The following is a 17,920-nucleotide window of genomic DNA, read 5'->3' as shown; positions in this document are numbered from 1 at the left end:
GTTGCAATAGACGTGATAAATAGGGAGTGTAATATTTTTATATTTTGTAATGTTAAATACAAGACAAAAATATATTTGTTTTTATTTTTAAAACAAGCAGTCTTGTACTTGTCAGCATTGACAGCTGTTCGCCACTAGAGGGAGACAGACATGTTATGCTCTCAAATTATTAGCATTTACTGGGGTAACGCTGTCCTCTGAACTATGTGACTTTGCTCTGGTAGAGGGAACTACCACATAACAAATACACATTTAACATGCTGGAAATAGAACATGCTGGAAACTTATCACAAAACCACTCGCTGTTGCTGCCCCTCAAGTTATTTTAGAATAAGCTTGTACAATGTGTTATACAAGTGCAACAAAATGCTCCTTAAAATGCTTACGGTTAACATAGTTAGCAGAGTATTCCACCTAATTACAGACATATCTATTTGTTGTAATCTAAAACAAGCTATTCAGTGAGTAGTTTTCATACAGCTAGTGAAAACAATGCTTTGATAATAGATTTTAAATAATGCCTTGCAGAGCTTGGGCACTGTTAACCTAATAGAATTATGTACTTGGGTTTGGTTGTCTTATATTTTAAAAAAAATAAATAAATAATTAAATGTAGAATCATGAACATAATAGATAATTACTTTTGGGATTTAAATTTGGCAGTGTCTGACTTTAGCACTGATTTTTTCTATCCACTGTGTTATTGTTGCGGGAATAATAAAGTAAGGGGTTATTACACACAATAGCAGATGTATAGGTTTTAAAAGGACTGCAGTGGCTTACACATGGCATGGAATATAAATGAAGAGATTACCATCAATCTTCTCAGGCGTCTGCTCAGCGCACTACGAACGAACACAGATAGTACACTAACTGAGTCACAGCCAAGCTGTGTGGTCAGTCTCATGTTAATTTGATCATTTCCATTTTTCTTCAGGAAGTTTGCTTGTCTTTTAAGACCTGTGTTATTTTCTCATTAGAGAAATAAGTTATGCAAAGGAGCAGGAACATACATTGTAATTGTTATTTACATGAAGATGCCCTATCTATATAAATCACATACTTTGTGGAATATCCGTTTTAGTATTTTTGCTGTTTAATTTGATTGCTTGTAAATCTGTTTTATGGTTGCAACGTGTTTCAATTAATCTCACATCTGTGTTGCAGGGGTACGTCATCCAGTCCTGAACACAATTCTACATCTATCGAGCAAGATCTATCTGCCCTGGATCTAGAAATTACCCACAAATTATCAGAGCTGAAAGAACAGCAGCAGCAGCAGCTGCTGAACCTCAGACAAGAACAGTATTATAGTGAGAAATACCAGAAAAAAGAACATGTTAAACAGGTAAATCAATTATTCTACTTACCAATAATGAGAAGCTTTTTTTTTTTTTAAACGAAATGGGAAAATGCTTTTATTAGTGTACATTTTCACTCCATTATAACAGGCAGTCCAAACCTGTAATTCAAACTGTGCTATCATAATGAAATACATGCTGAAAGCAGCCGTAGAAACCAAACTTCAGGATCACAATCCTATTAAAAGTTGGGAGAGTACATAAAAAACAAATACAAAGGCTAGACAAGGCATGTAGTACTTTATTAAGATTAATGGACAAAATGTATATTACGTTCCTTCATAATCATGGCTTTGTCAAATGCAATAAAGAATTGTTAATTCAAATCATTGGTGGATATCACCTTTCTGAAACAGAAGGTAACCCTATATTTTACGCAGAGATTTATGAAAAATGACATTTATAAATATGTTTAATGTCTTTCGCTCAAACAAGATTATCCCACACGGCATTCCTCTTCTGTCTGATGGGTCAAGACAAGGCTTAAACTACACTCAATATACAAATAAAAAAATATGTTAATATTCTACACAGCTTTGGCATAAAATGCTGACATATATTAATTTGACCCCCTTATTAACATCACCAAAGGATATTCAAATACAGTAGTAAGGGTTGCAGAACATAAGTTTTATAAGATCCACTGTTTGGATTATTAAAATAGACCCCAGTACTGATTAATCTGAGGACCCATGTGACGGTAAAGAATATGTCATTTACTTAATTTGGAATGTTATTTAAATAAGTGGGAGTGAAGTACTGTGACTATAGAAAAGTGAGTGTCATCTGAAATTCTCGACTGTGGAATAATTAAAAAAAAGTTTATTTCCCATCTGTAAGCATTAGAAGTTGTTTGGTTATCTAATGATGACGTCAATGGTTGATCTTTGAAGAGCACTTATAATAACACACTGCTGCTGTTCACATTGCACTGTGGGAGATGATAAGTGTTTGTTTTGCTCATAATAATTAACTCAAAAGGCATTACTACTGTACACTTTTAACCTCTTCTGCTTGTAAGTTAAAGCACTCCCTTAAAACCTTCACTTGAGAGATGCTTAATTTGTTAGCAAGGAACCTGGATATATATATATATATATATATATATATATATATATATATATATATATATATATATATATACACACACACACACACACACACACACACACACACACACACACACACACTATTTTTTTTTTTTTTTTTTTAATAACATACTGATATGCTTCCAAGCACAATTTCTGACAGCTCTCCAAACAGATTGTTTGCTGCCACCTTGGCTGTTATATTTAACTGTTCTTAACAGTTATTACTAAACCAGATTCTGTTTGTTGACTGAAGCTTCTGGAAATTAATGGTTGCTCCCACAGCCTTGGTTAAAGATCCATTTATAGCTTCCCAAATACCAGAGATAATGATATTATCCCATGTTATTCTTTAATCTCTGCCAATTTCCCTTGAAATATTGTAATGGAAACATAAACATACAAAGTTCACTGTCTGTTATGAAAATTGTTATCAATAATAATTAAAATGAAGAGTTGTTTAGCAGTCTAAATGAAGATTGCACGTTTTATGGAAGTTTTTGTGATAATATGAAGATCAGAAATGTTTATCCTAAGCACACAGAAAGAGATGTTTTAACATACTGTACAATACAGAAAAGGTCATTTATTTGATTATATTTTTTTTAAATAAGTTTTACCAGTATATAAAACTCCCTAGAATATCAGTTTATTAATAAATAAATAAATAAATAATGTGAAAGTCAGTGCAAATACAGTATTTCCCTGTTTTCCAGGTAAATATCAAGAGTACTTATGGGTGACAATTATTATTTGCTTAGTTTTTAGACTAACTGTGTAAAGTGCATGAGGTTGACATGTATTAAAACTAAAGAAGTTTAAAAAGACTAATTGTATCTACCATTTAGAATGTTGTGGATTTCTTGGTACAAATTAGTATTTTAGGGGCTCAGATTTTAGGTGAAAATTGCTACAAGTTACATTTAAGTTTTGTAAAATCAGGGACATTTTTAATTATAAAATAAAAAAATAAAGTGCCTTGCTTATAAAGTGATCATATTCATTAGGCTGAATGAAAACAGAATACATTGCCTACAACTATGGTACTGAATGGCCAAGAAATGTGATCCCTCTTTGTAAAACACCTTCAGATTCAGCATTTATTTCAACATTTGTATTCTTTTCACAGCTTGTTGAGAAACTGACCACAGTGGCAGAGGAGAGTCAAAACAACCAGTTAAAGAAAATAAAAGAACTCTGTGAAAAGTAAGGCCTAGTTTTAAAGATTCTTTCCTCCTCATATGAAGAAAAAGTCTTATCAATTACTGTATGTATCAAACAAATATCTACTGAAAAAAAAAATGTATCTGAGTATATAACTTTTGAATATGTTGTGGGCAGAGATCCCAGTACCTAATGTATGTTGTATCAAAGGGCTAGAATGAGGAACGTGAAACAGGTTTGCAGTTCAAAACAGCAGCTCTTTTATTAGCAGGCACAGTGACGCAACCACACAGGAACATCAGCAGACAGGACTAACACACTCACTGCCAGCACGGAGGCTGGTCTCCTTTATACCCTACCACCATTAAAACACTGCAACAGTGTGATAACCTTTGCACCAATCACTGCTTGCTGCCAGTCCTGGTCCCCTGAATCCCCTGCCGCACCTGGCGGGGGTCAGCGCTGGTGTAAACAAGTGGCTGGCAAAGCGCCAAGCAGGGCAAAAGGTTTCACGGTCTGCAACACGGCAGCTAGCACACCCGCCAACCCGCTATGATTAAAAATACGTGTTACAATTCAAAGTTTATAACTTTGTTTTCTTTCACAGAGAAAAGAAAGACTTAAAGAAGAAAATGGACAAGAAGAGGCAAGAGAAGATCAATGAAGCCAAATCTAAAGATAAGAATCTAACAGAAGAGTGAGTTTTAATTTAATCAAAAAGAACATGTACATTTTGTCAAATTAGTTTATACCATTAATGTCCTGTTATTCCAAGTCTGAATAAGACAGAATCATTTTGAGCCAACACCCAACCAGGGCAGCAGGCAGTTAGAAAACAGGAAGATCACAGGAAGTACTTTTTTGAACAGGAAAGTGTAAGACTGGAATATTACAGGTACATTCCCCAATAAAACTTAATAAAGAAAATAAGTAATTATGTAAAATTTCTTAAATTATCGATATTAGCCAACACTCAGATATATTGCAGTCTATGCAAATGAGTGGTGTATATAAATACTGCGACTGTTTAAATTTTAATAGTTCACAAGTTAAAGAAGGGGGCCTAATAGTTCAAGAAGGGGGGCTATTTTATTGATTAAAAGACAAAATGAAACTAAATGCACATACACTGCAGGAGATGTCTATTTTCATAACTTTGGTACACAATTTACTTTTTGGTGTCAATATCGTCAATAATGCCATTATTTAATTCAACTGACTAGACCCCATTGACAACTGCATCCCATGTTTTGATGAGTAAAAAAACTTTTCCCTACTAGATGATGCCTTGTTAGCGCCAAGCCTGGTTCACTTAACAGTTTAATTGGTGCTGGCTGTGTCAAAGGCTGAATTATGCATGTAAATGTAGCACAGTGTACATGTAAATGTTCACAGATAGTAGACAATGTGAACATTTGGTTCAGTTGTGTATAGTGTACATTTTAACTGTTTTTTTGCCTCTCAGGGAAAAACTTGAAATCAACAGATCCTACGTCAATGAAGTGGTGCAATATATTAAACGGGTAGGTAATCCATTTACACTTTTATTATTTATTTCTATTTTATTTTACATAATAAAATGAGTGTTAATTATACCATTATCACAGTTTAATATAATATGTTCGGTGTATTACCTAACACATTGCATGTATGTTATTTTGCAAGAGCAAACAAAAGTTGTTTAGTCTGGCCTATATTGAATTATTTTTTTTTGCACTTCTACAGTAAATCTTCAGCAATGCACAGCAATACATATCACTGATTATCAAAATGAGTTAATATCAGACGTGTTTTTTTTTTTTTTTTGTAGGCTGTTTAGATTAAAAAATGATTTAATAAAAGTTCTACACTGTGGTTTGTTTCTTTAACATTCTATGAATATGTCATGCATACAAAAGTAAAAAAAAAAAAAAAAAAAAAAAAAAAACACTAAATAATTCAGTCAATGCTTTGTTAAATAGATTTTCTTCTAGAACAGACAGCAGAAATAGTGAAAAATGAATTTGCAGTTTTACAAAACAAGCACAAGTGGGCAGTATATCATTGCCATATTCAGGACTCACCGTCTACAACAAATGCTGTGTTTACACCCATACATTTTCAGTATATTTGAAGGTGAGGAAATTAATTGACAAGTCTACCTATGAGAGTGCACATTGAAACGAGATTTGTTTTATTTATTTATTTATGTATTTATTTTGTGTCTAGTTAGAGGAGGCTCAGAGCAAAAGGCAAGAAAAACTCCTTGAAAAACATAAGGATGTTCGTCAGCAAATATTTTTTGTAAATATGTTCGATAGCAAAACCTGTTGTCTAATTGTCTTAGTGAAAAATAACTCCACAGATTAAATGTGCTAAATGTCTATATATATATATATATATATATATATATATATATATATATATATATATATATTAGATGGGACGAATACAGCAGTTCTGAATAATTTTCCTTTAAGGTCTCACTGGACCGACACATTTTAATTCAATGCAATGTTCAATGTTTTAAATCACACAATTAGGTTGTGCTGAATTTATAATCTCCAAAGTGCTTTCAATTAAAAACAAATTATTATCATGTATGTTTTGCTTCGTCTCAATTAAAAACCTTTAAACCTCAACATCAATAGATCGAACAATTGTAACAAGAGGGATTTTTTGTGAATTATAAACTGTCACAGAAATTGTTGATCATCAAGGAACATTTCTGTACTGTGGGTGTTGTCCAGTGATTGAAAACGTGATTGAAGAGGAACCAGTGCTCGAGGATGCAAATATAGGAAGTAAGTATTAAATATATATATATATATATATATATATATATATATATATATATATATATATATTATATATATACACACATATGTGGCAAACATACATACACACACACAAACAAACAGTCGCAGACAAAGGTTTGGCACCCTAGACTTAATATAAGTTCATTCAAGAAAACATTTAGTGAACAATAGCCACTAATTAATATGACAACACCATTTCTGGTTGTTTAACAATCAATCTTTATTTAAAAAAAAAAAAAAAAAAGCACTTAAGCAATTTCAAATATTTGTTCATGAGAAAAGAAATAGCACCTTTACATTAAATGTCTGTAAAAATGTAATAGAACTAATTAAAATATATATTAATTGATTGAAACCCATTACACAGTAACTAAGCTGCATTATACAGTCAATTTGCCAGAAAAAGAGGTAATTATTTCCAACATCTGTTGAAAAAGAACATCTTGGCAACACAGGAGATGATGGTCAAGATGCGTTGGATTCACATTTGAGAAATTACTCATAGCAAACTACACCAAAGGAAATGGCTACAGAACTATATCAAAGAAAAAAAAGAAAGCCTCCAATGAAGAAAACCTTGTACCTACATTTAAACATGGAGGTGGTTTGATCATGATATTGGGGTGTTTTAGCAGTTCAGGGACTAGAGACATTCATCTGGTTGAAGATTGAATGAATGCAGCCATGTATCAAAACATTCTACAAAGTACAATGATACCATCTGTTCGTAGGTTGACTGGCAGACAGTTTTATTAAAAAGTTGTAAGTTCACTACTGTGAATGATTGTCCTTAATCTTTTACCTTAAATTATGGTATAATAAGCAGAGGGCCAATACTTTTATCTGTGAGTGTGTGTGTGTGTGTGTATATACACATTCACCACTATTACACTTTGCTTTGACCACAAATAAATAAATACTATTACTGTGTGATACTGTGAAACACCCACACAACCAGTGTTGTAACCTGAGCTGACATTATAAAGAGGTCAAACTTAGGTTTCAAGCTATAGCTGGCAGTATTTATGTGACTGCTTGGTATTTACTATTCAACCTCCAAATCTATGTTACACGGCAAACCAACAGAGAAAATTAAGGAGTCTTTTGTACTTTACCAGAATTTTTTATTTACCACAATCAGCACTTATGATGATGCAAAAAAACAACCGAGAACACGACCTCAGTGTCCTCGTAGCTAGTTACGGCCAAGCACTAACTATTAACTACTACTCTAAATGCCACACTATACTGAAGGCTATGTTTGTTTCTGGAATCATTTTTCTTATTGCTGTATTAGCAACCCTTACTTAAGAGCTAAGTTGAAATGAATAGTGTGCAGGCCCAGATTGAGTGCAAATATTGGCACACACCAAACTACTGTAAAGTAACGAATGTACACACAGTGCTTACTTTCAACTGACTGGACAATTTTGCATATACAAATGTATGAGCTCTCGTAATTAAGTCTGATTCCATTAGATACAATGTTTTATTTTTTTATTAGTTAACAAATCAGCTGCAAATTACCATTTGCGTTTACTTGCATAAATAAATTAAATAAATATATCAGTAAGGCATTGGATGGATTGTGGGATATTAAAAGATCTGTAGTGATTTCTGGCAACTGTCTTCAAAATACATTCTGCAATATAATGCAGTGGACTAAGAGAACTGTTGCTATGATTATTATAAGATGGGAGTTCATCTAATGGAGAAGGTAAGCTGTACCCTAATTGACAGTTTTTTTTTTAACATTTAAAGCAGTAACCTCTATAGGGATAAGAGAATGGATGTGCAACTAATGCAAATGCTTTTATTTGTCTGTGCAGTCTTGCTGTTCTAAGAAAGTCCCATTTTATTTTATTGATCTTTGTTGTTGCTGGTGGAGAGGGTTATAATTGTATCCCAAGGTAATTGGAAATCTACCTTGCAGCAGCAATCCACAGTGAGTGATCTAATTTTCTGAGCGCTGTTGCTTTCATGTTTTCTCCAATTTAATATCATTGCAGTAGTAAAGCTTTGTGTTTGTTTTGATTGTTCCCTGGTATGAGACCATTGTTATCTTTGATACTATACATGTGCCCTACCACCTACACATTAACACTTTATTGCCTGAGGTACAGTCCTGACACAAATTATCCTGAAACAACAAATAATTTACAGCAAAACATGGGGTGGGAATTGTATTGCCCGTTTTTCCTCACTTACTAAATACCTGCTTTGAATATTTTTCAAATTCAGGATTTTTCGAAAATATAACAATTTGCATATAGTCTCTGATTCTCAAAAAAACCTAAAAGAAAAGATCTAACAGACTGTTCAGTTACTTCTAGTCAAAACGTTTGTAAAATAATATTTACATTTTACTACTATCGGTGACTGTTATATAGTTAGGGATGAGTCTGTGATGTATACTGATTACGAAAATAACAGTTAATAATGAATAACAACAAAAGCCCAGAAACTCAAACAATTCCTTGCAAATTCACTAGAGGGAGCCATAATATTTCATTCTGCTAAGTGAGTCAAGACAGTGTCTACGGTAAATGTGTGCGTAGTAAACAGCAGGCGCTAAATGATTCAATCCTTTACATTGGTTCTTTCCCGTTGTGTGAATTTTTGGGGTTTTTGCTTTGTTTCATGTTAAATAAAATAAAATTCTTCCTGCTTTGCGTTCCTAGTGAGGTGATGCTAAAGTTGCTTGTTTAGAGTCATGGTATTTGATGTAGGAGCGATATCTCAATGTTGAATACACCTTCTGGCTAACCCTGGCAATTGAATAATACTTTCTAGAGTTTTCATTGGAGCCTCACGTAACTAGGTATCCAAAAACACCTGCTTTCCCTGCATGATGCTAGACTAAAGTTCTTATATTTACATGTGTTTTGTGATGAGAAAATACATAATAATGAGATGCCTACTTGCTTTTTAATAGTAATATTTCCTCAGTGCATATATTATATTATGATGTAAAATATCAGGCATATGAATGTTTTCAGTTGTATTTTGTGAGTCCACACATCATCTCGCTGTTTCTCAATACAATGATTATTGTTGATAATTGCCTGTCCTATAATCGATTTGGAAATTGGTTGTGGATTGCACCTCTACTTTTTACACTATAGCAGTGGGGTTTTCAATAGCATAATAATGGTAACGCATTTAGCAGCAAACTGACTAATTAAAACATTGACTAATGTATTATTTTAGTGTCAGTATCTGTGTTTGCATGTATGTGTGTGCAGGCTGTTATCTTGCCAAATTAGCTTCAGTGGCAACAATTCTAAGCAACAATGGGTAAAATGGTTACTTGTTCATAGCATTTTCATATTTTGACAGCTAAATGTATCACAATGGTATAATCCATGGTAGTCCACTGCATTTGTAAGGCACCATAGTACCAGTGCTACCGTACCAGGACCACGGGGCAGTATTTTTTCGAATTCCATTGTGTTGCAATTGCTGGTAATGTGCTAACTCATCCATGGCACTGCTTGTTGCTTTATTTACATAAATTAATTTTGATGAGTGTTTCTTAAAAAAAAAAAAAAAAAAAAAAAATTAAAATCACAGTATATTAAATAACATGCAGACTGCTAGTATTAAACTATTTTAGTTTTGAAAATAAATGATGATTTATATTAATAGCACATTTCCGTTTCTACAACCTCTTGATGAAAGTCAGTTGCATAACCAATGATTTGAAAGCCTTATTTGCCGTTTTATTTCAAACATTGTATCCAACTGTTTTTATTTTATTTTTTTATATTACCATTATGCCGGTTGGCTGTTTTGAAATTTAAGGAAAAGCTAGCAATTTGTCAGATTGCATTTTGCAATTAAAGCAACAGATTTTGAAGCGTTTTGATTTCTCAAGGCTAAATCAAAGTAGCTATTGTAGAGTTATAAAACTAACGTAGCTTCATAAACAGAGTGCGATTTGTCAAATTTCAGGGGGGGTTAAATATACAAACAACAAAACATCGTGGCAAGCCTTGATACACCTGTCGTATACAATTTAAACAGTTAAGAGAATCACTAAGTTATTTATTTATACTGAATCAACTGCTTTTTTTGTTTCGTTACTCCATCTATTCACAGAAAATCAACAGTAGATGTTTTACGTTGTACTACAGTCCAGAGTTTAAAAAAAAAAAAAAAAAAAAAAAACTACTCTCACGCTGTTTTCTCAGTAATTGCGTTGTTCTGTCTTTATATTCAAAATAAAACTAAATTAGAATTCTAATTTCAATGTTACTAAAAGGCTTCCTTTTTAGCACTTATCCGTTTGTTTACAAATTTAAAGTTAGCCGGTGCCGTGCTCCCGGAAGCTGTTTCACGACCGCCTAGCAACAGCGGCTGTGTGCTGTCATTACAGGGGAAATCAAGCAAGTTAACATTAGCTGAAAACAAGACAACACATTTGCCAACAGATTCAAATAGAATACGTTTACTGTAGAATTTTGCTGTTACAAGCATTGCATGATTAATTATGGTCCTAACGTTTAATATGACAATCTCATTCACATGAACGTGCAGGGTTTAACACTGATCCTGTACACTTTTGAAGCACCAGCATTTTATAAAAAGACACATTTTACCCCAAATATGTGTTTCTTCAATTGTGACTGGTACCACATTGAAGTTTTTCAGTTATAGTTAGAGAAATAGCTTCTCAGTTTAGTATCAACATGCCTGTGGTTTGGGATTTTATTTTTGATTTTGATCATTCTGAAACATCCTTGTTTCTCAATAGAAAGCAACATTTCTTTTTAACTGAAAATCTGATCATGAACTAGATCTTGAAGACAGCTTTAATATGACAAGGAGTCCCTTATGATCAGATAAGGGGAATTTTAATCTGCATTTCATACTCTGTTTACACTGAGTGACTGTGCATGTGATTGGTGTTAGAAGGGTTGGAAACTGTAGTATAAAACCATCTTTGAATTCATATGCAATAAAATGTTTCCTGTTTATATGAACCACAAGTGAATTTATAGCTGCAATAGGTTTTTTTGTTACATAAAACAAATAAATCCTCCCAAGTCTCTGTAGTCAAGTCCCTTCACCGCAGATTATTTAAGTTCTTTTTCATTACAATAGCAAATGCAAAATCAAGTTTTAAGTGCCAACAATCAAAATTGAATTGTGCCCCCCAACAGGTTTGTCACTAAATACAAACAAGGACACATATCCATTTGAAAGCCTGTGACTCAGGAAATGTGCATCAGCAGGGGACTTCTCAATGTTTTGTTTTTAATATATGATCTAATGCACCATCACAATCACCCCACCATATCTTCTCAACTGACAGCAAGCATCATAGTATGAAAAGCTATTGAAACATGTCACAAAAGATCGAGCAACATGGAAATCCCTCTTTAATTTGAAGTCAGACACAGTGGTGAATGTATTGAATTTAATGGAAACAAACTCAAACTTTGTGCGGCTGTCTGTTATTGTATAAGATGTCTGTGCAGTTTGGGTAAAAGGACTGCAAATCGAAACTGAGTGGTTCTGGCTGGTCAAATTGTGCAAAATGATGTCTCTTATAATTAGAGAAACTAAAAACATGACATACTGTACTACCTTACCCTTAATAACAGATAGTGTGCTCAGGAACTTCAACTATGGCAAAAGTTTGGAATCCCCTAGAATTTTAGGATTGAGACGTCATTTTGAAAAATAAAAACTACACACACAAAAACAATGAGTGGGTGATTTCTCATGTTATTATTATTATTATTATTATTATTATTATTATTATTATTAAGAAAAACAAGAGCAGTGTGGTGTTGTATTCCCAAATGATTGTGTGCTCTTCTTAGTTGGAGTCGTATATATTATTTGACTAACCTGCCTACTACATTTCATAAATTCGGCTCAAATGACTTGGAAGCTGTTCTTTTTTTGCTTTTTTTTTTTTTTTTTTAATAAATAAAACAGTATCATTATTAGTACTGTTAGGGATAACTATTAAGGTTAGCATGTATTCATTTATGTGAGAGGGGGGGTTGCAGTGTATACCAACACGATGTGTACTGTACACATTAGGGGCTTTTTGGTTTGTCATTATTTAATACCAAAGTCTGCCTCTCTGATCACTACAGCAAATGCAACTAAATGACTAAGAATAAGGGACAAGGATTAAGTGAGCCAGGAGGAAATCAAGATCCATCAGTGCTAGATCTGATTTGTTAACATTAATGCTTCTCAATAGGGTTATACTGTACATTGGCTGTGCAGGCAAGGTCGGAACATTTAAAAACCCTGTTATGTAATTGAAAGACAGCTCTTTCAAGTTAGCAGGTTTCTTCAGGTAAATTAGTTGAATTTGTGTTTTACCTTATGACAATGTCGACTGGCAATCATGTCTCTGTATTTCAGAACATGTATTTTTTGTTGTTGCTCTGAAAAGGAACAGTAATGATGATAATGAGACTGTAAGGCTGGCCAACAATTGAGACGATGAAATAAAATGTCATTGTTTTTGCTGCCTGCTTATGTTGAGCCACATGAAAACTGAGGTACTAGCTACATAGCTACAGTGTTCTTATTTTATTATACTATTATAGAAAGTTAATCTTCTGCCTCTCAGGAAAAAGTAAAACTATGAAATTCCCTAAAAAATCCCTAATCTTTCTTTGGGAGACTTTTCCCAATAAGTAACTGAAAGAAAGTAATTGAATTTATGGCTTGTTATTAAACACAACAAAAGTGGATTGTTTATTGGTGAATATGGAGATAGTTTCCACTAGATGAGGCTACTAGTAAAAAAGGTACATTATAGATAACCCACTTGTTTTATGAAGAATGGTTTACTGTGATACTGGGCCCTGTCCACAATGCTTTATTTCCTGAACTATTTAAATAGTTTTATACAAATCTGATTTTTAAAAGGGCCCATTGCTCTTTTACTAGAATTTGGCTCTGAAAAGATGTTATTAAAATGTTTTTTGGACTGCCACATTTAATATATTTTTTTTTTCTTCTCCGATCTGGTTGGCCCCAAAGTGCCTTTTGGAAAAATCTGCATAACTCTCAAAGTACAGTGCTCCTTTGTTATTTTACTATGTGATATGGGCCGCTTGTAACGTCACTTGCATACACACAGTGGATATTATTCGACTTCCTGGACTTTAAACAGCTTGGCATATTGTGATAGGCCATTGTAGAACAATGCTATTGTGTGTATCTTATCCCTGTTATCCATACTTCTCATTATATTAGGAAAAAAAAAAGTAAAACATGTAGTACCATTTTCCGGGAGTAAAAAGACTGAGAGAATTCTTTTATGTCCCGTTTCTAAAAAGCAACAATGACTCCTGTGGTTGCAATTATCAACATATTTTCAAATATGCACCTGTAATTTGTCTCAGTATTTTGATCTTTGAAAATGATGTGTTTTCATGCAAAACAATCAATATATAATGACCAAAGTAGCAAAGACTGAAATGTAACCTTTTGTTGTTCTGAAAATCAAGCTGAAAATGTATATATTTTTGAATGTGTATGTCTTTTTTATGTTACACTTCAAAGGATCAGCAGTTACACTTACTGCCTGATATATATAAAAAAAAGTAAATTGTTAAAAACAAGGTCAGATATGTCTCTAAATGTATCAGTACTGTACCTTAGTAGTATAGGGGATGCCTTGGCACTATCAGCACCATTCTGATCTATTAAACATAATCAGTGCGCTTTTAATATTTTGACAAGGGAACACATTCTCCAAGTGGTGTGCTACTGTATAAAAATTCTAATGTGATTAAAAATGACAGCAGTCAACACATTGTAGGCTCCAAATTTAAGGTGCAAGTGTCTCTTTATCTTACCTCAGATAAGGCGCCGTGTCCTGTAGGCCACAAATAAAAGGTCACAGTTTGAAATCCTGCCAGGTGGTAACCAGAGGCATTACTATGTCCCAGCACCTCCACTCAGTGTGTTAGTAAAGGTGCAAACCTGTGAGTAACACAAATCCAAAATCCCATCTGCTTTGTAGCTTCCATGGTGCTTTATTTCAAAGAAGAGCAAGGGACTTGGGCACCAACTTCCTGAACTGAGTAAAATTAACTAACATTAAAAGGCATTTTCTAAGAGCAGAATTTTCCCAGGCCATGGTGATTCTGCTCTCTCTCATTCATTTTCATTTAAACCTTGTGCTGTGTTTACACAGCCACCTTAGACCTAAGCCGACTCAGGTCCGAAATTCTTATAATTTTTTTACATAGCGTTAACACTGTGGTTGTGGCCTGAGCTGGCGCGCATACCAACTAAATTACAGTATGTGCTTGGTGACGTCATAACGACCACTGAAGGGATGACGAGTTTTCCCCTTTCCAAACCACAAAGGCGGAAGAAGCAGAGTGGTAAACAAACAATACGTTGTTGTGTTCATATTGTGGGGACTCATCTTAAAAAATATATATTTATCTTGCAGTCTACGAGAAAAATGGTTGTTCGTTTAGATAGTGTTTGACACAACATAGTGGTTCCTGACCCATTTGTTATGTGAAGGATTTCACCTTGAGTAAGATAAGTACATTTGCTGTTTATTTCTTTTTGTTTTCAAAAGAACTGTATTCTGTTTCTTCACCAATATTATCTCACCGTGTGTGTGTGTGTGTGTGTGTGTGTTTATATATATATATATATATATATATATATATATATATATATATATATATATGATGTAAGGTACCAGGGAGGGGGTTAAAATCCTTCCCTGCTAAAAACCTTGTGAGAATGCACATTTGGGTTTAATTGTGTAATTGTCACATATGGTACCAGAAGTGTGTGTGGGCACCCCTATGACCCAGTAAAATGGGAACCCTAGAGGATTTGGTCGCTTTGATAAAGAGAAACACTGCTGCCCAGATTGAGCAGAATAAGAGATGGAGATTGAAACTTGGACTGCCAGAGCCAGAGCTGACGGAACTGGATCTGCTGCTCCAAAAATGGGAGCAGGCAAGACAAGCCCAGCCGCCGCTCCCAGAGCCCAGAGAGGAGGAGCCGCCGCTCCCAGAGCCCAGAGAGGAGGAGGAGCCGCCGCTCCCAGAGCCCAGAGAGGAGGAGCCGCCGCTCCCAGAGCCCAGAGAGGAGGAGGAGCCGCCGCTCCCAGAGCCCAGAGAGGAGGAGGAGCCGCCGCTCCCAGAGCCCAGAGAGGAGGAGGAGCCGCCGCTCCCAGAGCCCAGAGAGGAGGAGGAGCCGCCGCTCCCAGAGAGGAGGAGGAGCCGCCGCTCCCAGAGCCCAGAGGGAGGAGCCGCCGCTCCCAGAGCCCAGAGAGGGAGAAGCGATGAACAAAGAGGAGGAGGTGAGGTGCCCACCTCCATCACCCCAGCGAACCAGTCCGGCACTGCCAGTTGCGGTCCCTTGCCCCTTGCTCCTGGATACCCTGCCGGTCTTCCTAGACCTTCCTGCGCTGGACCTGGAGCCCAGGAGTAAAACAACATTGGCCACAGCTTTTCCCCTGGTTCCCTGCTCAGCTCTTCCCGAGCACCCAGACGTCGCTGTTGCTCCCCCTGTTCGCTGCTTCGCTCCCCATGGGTGATCGGACATCGCTGCGCCGGTCCCCAGTGGAAGATCTCTGTCCACTGCTGCATCCTCCTGTTCCCCGGTCGGCCCTGTCATCCCGGTGGGGTCCCTTGTCGCCGGTTCAGGGTCCCTTCCCGGAAGTGCCGGAAGGTTCGACCCACCCTCAAGTCCGCCCGTGGAAGAGGGCGGAAATGGACATTTCGGGACTTGAGTGTGGGTGGTTGTGTTTTAGGGGAGGGGGTGGCCTTGGTATGGCCGATCAATGTTTCACACTTGAGGGGGAGGATGTGTAAGGTACCAGGGAGGGGGTTAAAATCCTTCCCTGCTAAAAACCTTGTGAGAATGCACATTTGGGTTTAATTGTGTAATTGTTTAATTGTTTAGTAATTCCCTGCACCTGGTGGTAGTTGTAAATTAGAGCCAGGTGCAGGGTATTTGAGAGACAGGCAGTTTGTTCAGGGCTGCTGTGCGTAGGGAGGCAGAAGGTGTGGTCTGCTTCCAAGCAGTCAAGGTAAAGTGCTGTGTTAAACCTTGTGAGTTGTGTTTGGGTTACAGGTAAACAGCTTAGCTGTCATGGTTGAGTTAGGTTCCAGACTGTATAGTTAGTGCTCCAAGAAGGAGCTACGTGTTTGTTTGTTTTGTTTAATTTATTTGATTGCACTTTATTAAAAGTGCGCGTCAGCACTTAAATCAATTCCATTTCTGTGTCCTGGGTCTACTTTGAAAGGGGCAACGAACGTGAAAAGTGAAAGGATCGTTCACAATAACTATCATATAACTGTATGATGCATAAGTCTTTTATTTTTAGTTAAAATAGGCTAAACAGCCACAGGAAAAAACATTTACTGTATAAAATTGCAGTTAACACATTTTTTTTTTCAAATTAGCCTTATTACCAATACTACTACTGCAAATGAATAAATATAGCACCTTTCATAGTGGACCACCATCACAAAGCGCTTTACAAGATACGAGACTAGGGTGTGTGAACTATGCATCAGCTGTACCGTCTCACCTGAAAGATGGAGCACAAGGAAGTTAAGTGACTTGCTAAAGGTCACACAGAGCTGGGATTTGAACTGGGTACCTCCTGGTTACAGGCCCCTTTCTTTAACCACTGGACCACACAGGCTCCTATAATAATTTGTTATATAAGTACACTATGTAAATTGTTTGTAATTATTCTAAAATTTCGTCCCCTTTTTAAAAAACGAAATGAAGAACCGCAAATAATTAAAACAATCTTTAATAAAACTTAGAACATAACATGTAAAACGCAATTGTGTAACAGATCAACTATAATCAAAAAGCGCAGATAGGTGTTGGCACTGATCTGTCTTTTCTACAGTGCTTGAGAGTCACAAGCAATGCCAAGTGAGAGGTGAGGCTGTCACCAGGGCAGGTGTGTGTGTTCACTGTTCTGGGTAAATTCCTGCGAGGGGTAATGGTTGGGGGTCAATGGTCCTGGGTTGCTGCCATGATCGGGGTTGCACAGACATTGGTTCGCCAGACCTGCCACTATTTCTCAGTATATGTATTTATTTTATGTTTCCACTTAGAGCGCTGTGGATTTAAGTTTCGCCGCACAATGCTATGACAGCTCAGCTTTCTAGCTCTCACCAGTTCACGCCACAGTTGTCAGAAACAAACAAAAGCTAGTTTTTAAGCTAATCATGGGTACAATCAAAATATTTAAATAACAATAAAAACAAACAACAAAAAGACGGTGTGTTAAAGCATGTTTGAAACTAAACCAATAACTAAGGGGTTTACTATAAAAGAACTTTGGGAAAAACACAATCCAGGATAGTTTTTGTATTAAATAATTTTTTATAGCATTTTTTTTTTAAGTAATTCTAGCCGATAAACTCAATTATTACACTTTTGTTTCTTTGACTTCCACCGGCGTCTGCACCTGTTTAACAAAGCAAAAAATGTATCGTCAAATGTGTACTTAGCCCAACGTATGGAT

At 35.7% G+C, this 17,920-nt stretch overlaps 1 protein-coding gene across 1 annotated transcript in view; it reads left to right on the top strand.

Annotated features, from left to right (window-relative positions):
- Positions 1-17,920, top strand: part of LOC121317660 (1-phosphatidylinositol 4,5-bisphosphate phosphodiesterase beta-1-like) — a 330,252-nt gene that overhangs the window by 294,231 nt on the left and 18,101 nt on the right. Inside the window, exons 28-32 of the mRNA XM_041253828.1 lie at positions 1,168-1,348; positions 3,579-3,655; positions 4,221-4,310; positions 5,079-5,136; positions 5,822-5,896. Of these exons, the coding sequence (XP_041109762.1) occupies positions 1,168-1,348; positions 3,579-3,655; positions 4,221-4,310; positions 5,079-5,136; positions 5,822-5,896 (481 nt within the window). The remainder of the gene's footprint in view (positions 1-1,167; positions 1,349-3,578; positions 3,656-4,220; positions 4,311-5,078; positions 5,137-5,821; positions 5,897-17,920) is intronic.

This window comes from Polyodon spathula, chromosome 6 (genome assembly GCF_017654505.1).
Source record: "Polyodon spathula isolate WHYD16114869_AA chromosome 6, ASM1765450v1, whole genome shotgun sequence".
In the NCBI taxonomy this organism is placed as follows: Eukaryota; Metazoa; Chordata; class Actinopteri; order Acipenseriformes; family Polyodontidae; genus Polyodon; species Polyodon spathula.
The sequence above is the reverse complement of the archived record's forward strand: the minus strand, read 5'-3'. Positions and strand labels throughout refer to the sequence as shown.